The 9,644-nt window shown below is 39.7% G+C and overlaps 2 protein-coding genes across 3 annotated transcripts in view; one reads left to right on the top strand and one right to left on the bottom strand.

Moving 5' to 3' along the window:
* The window catches only part of ACP1 (acid phosphatase 1), a 22,169-nt gene extending 12,704 nt beyond the window's left edge, over positions 1-9,465 (bottom strand). The window contains exon 1 of one of the 2 annotated variants that reach the window (XM_085317772.1): positions 9,328-9,465. In XM_085317772.1, the coding sequence (XP_085173898.1) occupies positions 9,328-9,370 (43 nt within the window). In that variant the 5' untranslated portion in view covers positions 9,371-9,465. The remainder of the gene's footprint in view (positions 1-9,327) is intronic. The other variant, XM_085317771.1, reaches the window with a different exon arrangement.
* Positions 9,447-9,644, top strand: part of SH3YL1 (SH3 and SYLF domain containing 1) — a 57,787-nt gene continuing 57,589 nt past the window's right edge. The window contains exon 1 of the mRNA XM_085317768.1: positions 9,447-9,547. The gene's annotated coding sequence lies outside the window, so the exon portion shown is untranslated. The remainder of the gene's footprint in view (positions 9,548-9,644) is intronic.

The following is a 9,644-nucleotide window of genomic DNA, read 5'->3' as shown; positions in this document are numbered from 1 at the left end:
AAAAAAAAAAAAAAACCACACAGATGAGCCATGTGGTCAGAGCATTACTTGCAATAAAAACCTATCTCAACAATAAAATTGTGACCAATGAAAAACTAATCAAGCTACAACATTTATTCCACTGCTGAGGCTATAACCAGGTCCAAATCTACACACAAAAATACATACTTCCAGAAAAAACAAAGAAACATAACAACAACAAAAATCTACTCAACAATTATTTGAACTCTTTTTACCTTTTAATCCTTCAAAAATTCTGGGAAACTACATGTAAATTTATTACACTTGGCATTTCACTCAGATATACAATAAATCATACAAACAAATCTTCACCTTCTATCTAAGATAAGGTATGATTTTACTCATCCCTCTGTCTTYTGAGCAAACAAGTATAAAATCTATCACAAATACTAAACTCATTTCTATAGCTTTAGATAAATCACAAAGATCACTGTTCCACTATTGATTAAATTCTTTCCAAATTTCATCAGTAAGAAACAGTAAATAATGAAATGCCCAAGAACAGAGCTAAATTAGTGGCAGCAAACTGGCAGAAGCGCATGCCCTCATTTTCATGCCAACGTTTTCAAACAAAATATCAAGGTACATACCTCACTACTAAAGAAAAAGAAACTGCCATGACTTGAATACTTAATAATTTGCTCTCAATCATGTCAATTATAATAAAATCAAAGTGAGAAGTGAACCATTCGAGTAATACAAATTTATTGCCAAAGTTTTGGAGAAAGTCAAATTACTAAATGGCTAAGAGCAACTGTCTAACTATTTGGAAAACAATTTGCTGAAGCATTAAGGGAATTTTGACAGCAGCAGATCTTTTTCCAGGTGCAAATACACTATTTCCTTTATTTGAACTGATTTATTCCAAGCTGAAAAATGAAATTGGCCTTAAGAGAAAAATAAAGCAGGAAAAAGTTGTTTTTTTATCTACAAATTACGGTGACAACAGAGATTCATTTTTATCAATTATAAGAGTGTTGAAGAAAATTATATTAAGAATGTTGAAGAAAATAAATAAATAAATCTCCCTTTGCTGAATAAATCAGTTAAGCTTCAAGTAGTACTATTTTAATAGTTAACCAAGGAAGCAGGTGAACTTAGAACATTAGATAGAAAAGAACATTCATAATCAATTAATCCAATCTTTCAATACTGTAGACAAATACATCATCAAGCTCCCTTTTAAAAGTATCACCTATATGACAAGGCTAACCCAGAAACTAATTTCCTCCGACAGCCAGAAACCTTCCAATTCCCAGTTACTATTTATTCTTGGAAGTCAATGYTTATTTGATTTTGGTTAACATCACTCTGTACCTTAAAAACCTTTCCTCCTTTCAGCAGATACAGAACCAACATACTTCTTGTCAAGAACAGTTGGGCTAAGCTAAACAAACCAAGCTCTCAGTTTCCTCAGGAAATTAACTGTCCCTTATCTAATCATTCCTGTTAACCTCACTCTGCATTTATTCTAAATTTAATACATCTTTCTTGAATGCTGATAACTACATAGAKTATTCCAGGAAAAGTTTTACCAACTCCTTTTATTTTAAAAAAAGAAAACCCTCCAAAATATTTACTTAGCTCTATCAAAAATAACTTGAGATAACACCTTCTAGAATCACATTTCAATCCTTCACAAATATGAGATTTGTGATCATAATCCTCTACTTCTGATTAGCCCATTCCATCTCTTTCTCTGTTGCTTCAGATAACTAAGTCTCCATTCTAAGTTATTAGATTCCATTTCTATTACACGAGCTTTCAAGAACATCCAATTCTCCCTGTACAGTATTTTTCATCTGAATGAATACTACTACTCAACGCATGTTTGCAGGCCCTAGTCTTCATGGGTGACTTTAGCCACCCTGATATTTGCTGAAGGAACAACACAACTAGGCACAAACAGTCCAGCAGGTTCCTGGGTTACACTGATGACAACATCCTGATACAGGTGATAGAGGAGACAAGAAGGAGACACAGTCTGCTAGACCTCATACTTACAAACAAGGAAGGATTGATGAGGATATGAAAGTCAGGAGCAGCCTTTGCTGCACAATCATGAGATGATGGAGTTCAGGATCTGCGAGGAAGAAGCAGGACAAAAGGCAGGATCACATCCCTGAACATCAAGAGAGCAGACCTCGGGCCTGTTCAGGGACCTGCTTTAAAGAATACCTTGGGATATGGGAGACAAGAAGACTCCAAGAGAGCTGGCTGATATTCAAGGATCACCTCCTACAAACTCAAGATACCAAGCAAAGGTGATTGGAGGCTTCCATGGATAAACAAGATGCTCCTGGCAAAACTCAAGCCTAAAAAGGAAGCATACAGGAGGTGGAAGCAGGGACAAGTGACCTGGGAGGAATACAGAGACAATACACGAGCATGCAGGGATGGGGTTGGGTCTGGGTGGCCAAAACTCATTATTGAGTTGAATCTGGTGAGGGACATGAAGGACAGTAAGAAAAGGCTTCTACTAGTGCATAAGATGCAAAAGGAAGGCTAGGGAAAATGTGGACCTGCTGCTGGATGAGGCAGGGGCCCTAATAAAACACGACACAGAAAACGTACTGAGGTACTGAATACCTACTCTGCCTCAGTCTTTACTCAGGAGACTTGCCTTCAGGAATCCCAGGCCTTGGAGACCAAGGGGAAAGTGTGGAAAAAGAAGACTTGCTCTTGGTGAAAGAGGATCAGGTTAGGGAACACTTAAACAAAGTAGACATAAGTAAGTCCATAGGACCTGATGAAACGCAGAGGGTGCTGGCTGATGTCTTTGCAAGGCCACTCTCAATTATATGTGAAAGATCATGGCAATAAGCAGAAGTTTCTGAGGACTGCAAATGTCAGCCCTATCTTCAAGGGCAAACAGGAATGCCCAAGAAACTGAAGGCTGGTCAGCCTCACCTGGATCTCTGGAAAGGTGATGGAGCAAGTAATTCTGGATACTACTGCCAGACACGTGAAGGACAGGAAAGTTATCTGGAGTAGTCATCAGGGATTTAAAATGGGGAAACTGTGTTTAACCAACCCAATAGCTTTTTACAATGAAATGACTGGCTTGGTGAATGATGGGAGGGCAGGATGTTGTCTACCTTGACTTCAGTAAGGCTTTCCACAGTCTCCTGTAACATCCTCATAGACAAGCTGATGAACTACAGGGTAGAAAATAAGTCAGTGAGGTGGACTGTAAACTTGCTGACCTGCTGGACTTAAAGCGTTGGGAAGAGCAGCACAAATACAAGTCATTAATGGTGTCCCCCAAGGGTTGATCATGGGTCCAATACTGTTTGGCATTTTCATTAACTACCCAGATGATGTGACCAAATGAACCCTTGGCAAGTTTGCAGATGATACAAAATTGTAAGGAGAGGCTGGTACACCAGAAGGTTGCATTGATACTCAGAGGTACCTCAACAGGCTGGAGAAATGGGCAGATGGAAACCTCAGGAAGTTCAACACAGGGAAATGCAAAGCCTTGCACTTGAGGAGTAATAACACCATGCACCAGTACACGCTAAGAGCCAATCAGCTGCAAAGTAACTTTGCAGAAAAGGACCAGGGAGTCCTGGTGGACAACAAGGTGATCACTGATGAACAAGCGAGCAATGTCCCTTGTAGCAAAGGCAGCCAACAGTACTCTGGGCTGCATTAGGCAGAGTGTTGCCAGCAGTTCAAGGGACGTGATCCTTCCCTTCTATTCAGCACTGGTGAGGCCACAGCTGGAGTATTATGTCCAAGTCTGGCCTCTCCAGTACAAGACAGACATGGGCCTGCTAGAGCGAGTCCAGCAAAGGGCTACAAAGATGAAGGGACTGCAGCATCTCTCAGATAAGGAAAAGCTGAAAGAACTGGGACTGTTTAGCCTGGAGAAGGCTCAGGGAGATCTCATCCATATGTATATCTGAAGGGAGGGTGAAGATGGAGACAGACTCTTTTCAGTGGTGCCTAGTAATAGGGTGACAGACAATGGACACACACCGGAACACAGGCAATTCCGTTTGAATCTAAGAAAAACTTTTTTGCAGTGAGAGTGACCAAGTACTGGAACAAGTTGCCCAGAGAGGTTAAGTCTCCATCCTTGGATATTCAAAACTTGACTGGACATGGTCCTGGGCAACCTGCTCTAGCTAACCTTACTTGATCAAGAGGCCTTCGACCAGGTGATCTCCAGAGATAGCTTCCAATTTCAACTATTCTATGCACACGCAGTTATAGAATCATAGCAAATTTCATCACTACACCTAAAATTTCTGTAACAAATAATGATGTACACTAAAATACTATTGGTCCTACTAATTCATTAACTATCRTTCACAATTTCAAAGCAACTTTTGGAAGTAAATCCCTCATGTTTTTTTTTAGGTTTGTTTAACCTTTGTCATTACCTGAACTGAATCATCTTAGAACACGATCCAAATTATTTTCACTCTTCTACAGTGTTCTCACTACTTAAAATAAATGCCTTATCATCCTTTGATGGCACCATGATCACTGGCTAATTAAATACATTAGCTACCACTTCTAGCAATACTTAGAAAATACGGTTATATTCTTTTTTAAACAAACTTGTTACCTAGTTTGTGACTTGAAAATCAGTGTCTTCCATGCTGACACATTCCAGATATTACCAGAGGAACAAATACTATTATAGTACTGCCATCTCCATTCAAATCTATTCCTGCGGACTACAGGCACAATTCCGTAACTAACTTAAGAGCTTTGCTCCCCCCATMCTCTTCAGTGTTATTTTCATACTAACCAATTATGTTTATCCACATTACTCCTAGTCATTAYGCTATAGTTCTTCCCATTGTTAATGTAAAGCACTACCTTACCTCATGGATCTTGAGTAACACACAAGCTTCAACTGTTTTTTTCCAGTCATGATCACTTCCCCACCAGATTTTAGATCCATGTGCTATCCAGATTTACTTCCTACATCTGTCTTTCCATACTTTGTCCAGGTTCCTTGCATGTGCATAGCACTTCCTAAATTACAGATCGACAAGTGCTTGAGGAATGAACAGAAGATCTCACAAAAAGATTCATATGGAATAACCTTCCTCCTTGGACTTTAACTATACTTTCCTTAAATCTTACCTACCCCTTCCTTATCATTAATCGTATCTTTACTTCCTATCCTCCTGCCCACTGATATTCCTTTTTCCTTTTTTAGTATTTCTGACTGATATGATTACCAAGATATTGGTATGAAAGTTCTCTGAATTTCTATCTTCTCTCTCCATTTTTTACATTTCAAGCTTTTAAACTACAGTGACATTTTCAAGCTCAGAAAGCTAGTACCTGAAGTACCCAGATGGAGTCTGCTCATAGAAGTAAATCCTACAACCATCTCCAAATGATGACTCAGGGTAAGATCCTTAACTCACTCATCGAATCAGTGCCGGACCTAYTTGTCGATCACTTTTACAATCATGTTTTGTCACTCATTTTCTGGGGACCAGAACATGACGATTATCGATTGAAACAGCCCATACATTCTCAAGAGTTCTTATTCCACTCAGTGCCAAAAAGAACACAAAAGATGACTTGTATCCATTTCAGGCTTGTGTCCACAGCTCATCTGGTAGACAGGACGGCCACCTTTTGGTTAAGTTTTTCAYTTTTAAAGTCAAATAGGCCCTGCCTCTTCTTAGTGATGGCATCAAATAAGTGAATCCAAGTACTGCTGATCTTGTCATCTATTCTCTCAAGCTGTTTTATATCTTAACTGTTCCTTACCCAGCTCTTTTACACCTTCCCCAAATGCAATTCTTTTTTTCTTCCTTTGTTATCCTATTTTCTATTTCTAACAGAAGCGTTCATCCTCCCACATTTAAAAATCTAGTTTTTAATTCTGTTTATTTTTCCTTAGATAGTCAGTTCATCTGAGTTATTTTAGTACTGCTTTCTGGTATCATTTGCTTTATCAGTTTAGCATCAGGTCCATTTCTTCAGCACACGTTTAAAGCCCATTATTTACTCCATGTACTGAAATTCTTGCCTAACTGTCAAAATTCCCAGCTGTGTTACCGTATCTTCTCTTAAGTCTATCTGATGACACTTAGCACTCAATTAGCTTTGTACAAAACCATTCAAGACTGATCTTGGTCCACATTCCCTGTCCTTTCAACTCTCTGTCAGCTGCATAGCTAACATTCCTACTATCATTCTTAATCCGGAAGAGCTAAGAATGTAACAAACAACTTAAGTGGCACAACCTAACTTCCACATATTTTSCCCCTACAAATGCAGAGTGGAATTACTCAGAGAAGTTAAATATTAGCATAAATATATTGGAATAAGAAATTCAAGGGCAACCAAATTTGAGTTCAAGACATCAAAATTGAAGCGTCTAAACGTGTCCTAGATGTCTAACTCCCTACTCAGTGGAGGTTTTGTCAATATAATCAATGTCAATAGTTATATCAGTCACCAGAAATCACGGTACTCAAACCACCAGCTAATCAYGTGGATGTTCAAAAATTAAAATTCTTTTCCTGCAACAATTATTTTCAATTATCAACTAGATCATTATGCTTTTCCCAGAAAGCCAGTAGCTTCCCAAGCTCCTCAATAATAAYAACATTTTTCAACACATAAGCCTCTACTCACAATGATCAGACTCCYAACCTTTTTTACACACACATCAAAATCTTATTTTCCAAGATCACTTCTATGACCATGCTATCAACTCTCTCTCAAACTTTTGTGTCATTCTGAATCACAGAYTGAATAAGGTACTATATTCTAGCAGCTATCCTACTAATGATGCACAAAAGCAACAAATTTTCCTTTCTTCCAACATTTTTTTCTTTATCCAAAAATTGCACTAGTTGTCGTCAGCATGCTGAGAAATCCCATTACAGTAGTTATTTATGACAACCTCTTTAATGCCTTATTCAAGCTACTGCCTTTCCATTCTGCAGCTATAAACTGCATTTTGTTCCATGAAGCTCTGAATTTCCCTATATGTAAAAAGCATAACATGTTCAATAATCACTAATGAGGAACTTTAATCTCTCTCTAACTGTAACCTAATTTCCTCATTACTGGCTACTCAATCAATTTACTGTCACTTTACATAAGATTTTATGCAACCTATATCTCTGATGTCTGATGCCACCAAAATTCAGTGGCTCATACCAACCATCAGTTTTTTGAGGACCAAAAAAAAAAAAACTTTGCTACTTTGCTTACTTCCAGTTGTCTTAACAATATTCCTCCATGTACTGAAATCTAACAGTAGACCAGTTTCTAATTTCTTTACTATATCCATGTAGGTTGTCATGTTATTATGGACAAGTCAATTGAAAGACAGAAGCTTRTTTATATAATATGGCATTATATTAAGATAATTTCTAGAGCTCAACCATTAGAGATGATATATATACATATATATATATAGAATCTCATAGAAAAAAAGTAGTGTTTGTCATCTAAACTAGCATTTTGTGCCAAATGCCTATCAAAACCTACCATTAGGTATTTTTCATAAGCCAAAAAGGTAGAAGAGGAAATTTCAAACATATTTGCAACATTTATTAAAAAACATCATCCCATTAACATCAGGACTTTTAACTTGCTCACCTTTWCCTTAAACTCAATATAATTTATCATTTTCATACCAGAACTATTATTTACTTTCACTAAAAATGGGTTCTYAAGAACTAAACTGGACTCGGAACTTGTTAACATGCAAATTACTATCATGGCCTTACRGACTAATAGATACATATGGATCATACATATGGATCATATGGATAATCTGGGAGGATTACTGTTGTTAGAACTTAGGAGAGAAGGATGGACTAGATATCCTTATACTAAGAGGTATGCCTAGTCCAGTGGCTCCAAACAGCAACTGGTAACTCCTTATCTAAAGGATATTTTCCCAAAGTTATTACTAAGGGTTAACTTTATTGTAATGTGGCAACAGAACATATTTCACAAAACTAAACTCTTGCTTTGCTAAGGAGATTAGTTGAATCTCCTCTATTACAGCTGAAAAGCAGATAGTATATATATATATGAACCAGTAACAAGTTTCCTTGTTTTTATAACAAAACTCTATYCAATTAAAAAAAACAGTGAAAACTCCAGAGATTCACAGGGATCAAATCCCACCACACAGGTGAGACTGTAAGTGCTAGGCAGCAGATATTAAAAACTGAATTAGATCAAAGACCCATCTAACTTGCTGTCCTCAAGAGAGATTCTAAGCAGGTGTTTAGTGAAAGAGCATGTGGCTTTACTCTATTTTATAGATGTTTTCTCTAACGTCATCCTCCCAGCAATSAGGTTAGGAATTTGTTGCTCATGAAAATGCAAGAAGATGATCTTGTTTACSAGCAACTAATTTTTTTGAACCAAACCCTTTTTGAACACATTTGTACTTGTTTTCCATAACATCTTGAGACATGAGATTCAGAAATATAAGCAATTAAAAAAAAATATGTTGCCTAATTCTTCATTTGGACAATTCTTTAAGTTGCAGGAAAAATGAGTAAGATTTTTCTCATGTCATTCAGAACGGCCATGGTTTCATAGATCAAAATCATCTCCACACTACACCAAGTTTTTCTTAAGTGTTCAAGTATACTTACTCTCTTCTTATAGACAAATTGTTCAATTAACTTCAATCGCTCTTTATATCTTTCTCTCTCCTTTTTTTAAATCAGGTGATCAGAACTGCAAACCATATCCATGATGTAATGCAGCAGAAACGTAGCATGACAACATTTGCTGGTTGATTCTCCATTACCTCCCTGTTATTCTAGAAGCTAAACACTGAGTTAACAGTTCCAAAAAGCTATTCGCAAAAACCATTCAATGTTACTCTTGAGTAGCAATAGCTAATTTAGAGCTCAGGTTTGTGTACACACGGTTAGGGTCAGCTCTTCCCCACATAAAATGGTTGTATCTAGCAACACTAGACTTCCAGTCCTGTTTGGCCTTGATCGCTCCGACCTATTTCTGATATAAACGTTTGCCCAGGAGAAGGGCACAGATGCTATTTTCTGCTTCTTTCCTTCCTCCTCGGGCACTATCCCGACCCTCCTCCGGGGASCCGGCCACAAACTGCCGCTAGGCACCCTGCGCCACGGGGGCGCGGGACRTGGGAGGCAGCCGGGGCGGGCCTACCGGCAGCCCCGCCAGGCGGGACCAGCTCGCCCCGAAGCCGCCTCCCCGCGAACACCCACGGCTCCCGTTATCTCTGCGCCCTCGCCCGGCCTCCCCCAACCCGGACAGCAGCAGGAGGGGGCCGAGAAAGGGTCCGCCGGCCCCGGCCGCGCTCACCCAGGCACACGAAGAGCACCGACTTCACCTCCCCCGCCGCCATCTTCGCTCGCGCCAGCCGCGCCGAGAGACGGGTCCTTCCCGCCGCCAGCCTGTCGCACCGCCTGCGCCTCGCTTTACGGCACCAGTCGCTTTAGCCGACTTCGTCTTTTGCCTGCTTCGCGGGACGAGCGGGGAGATGAAACATAAAACTACAAACGCCCGCGTGGGCTTTGGGGCGGTGGGGTCGCGCGCGCGCGCCTGCGTGGGCTTGGTGGGGGGCAGTGGGGCCGCGCGCGCGCCCGGGCGCGGAGGAGAGGGCGGGGCGGGGCGGACAG

The sequence above is a fragment of the Rhea americana genome, unplaced genomic scaffold (assembly GCF_003343005.1).
Source record: "Rhea americana isolate MKP2758 unplaced genomic scaffold, rheAme1 scaffold_503, whole genome shotgun sequence".
NCBI classification, from domain to species: Eukaryota; Metazoa; Chordata; class Aves; order Rheiformes; family Rheidae; genus Rhea; species Rhea americana.
This window is presented reverse-complemented; position numbering and strand designations above follow the sequence as displayed.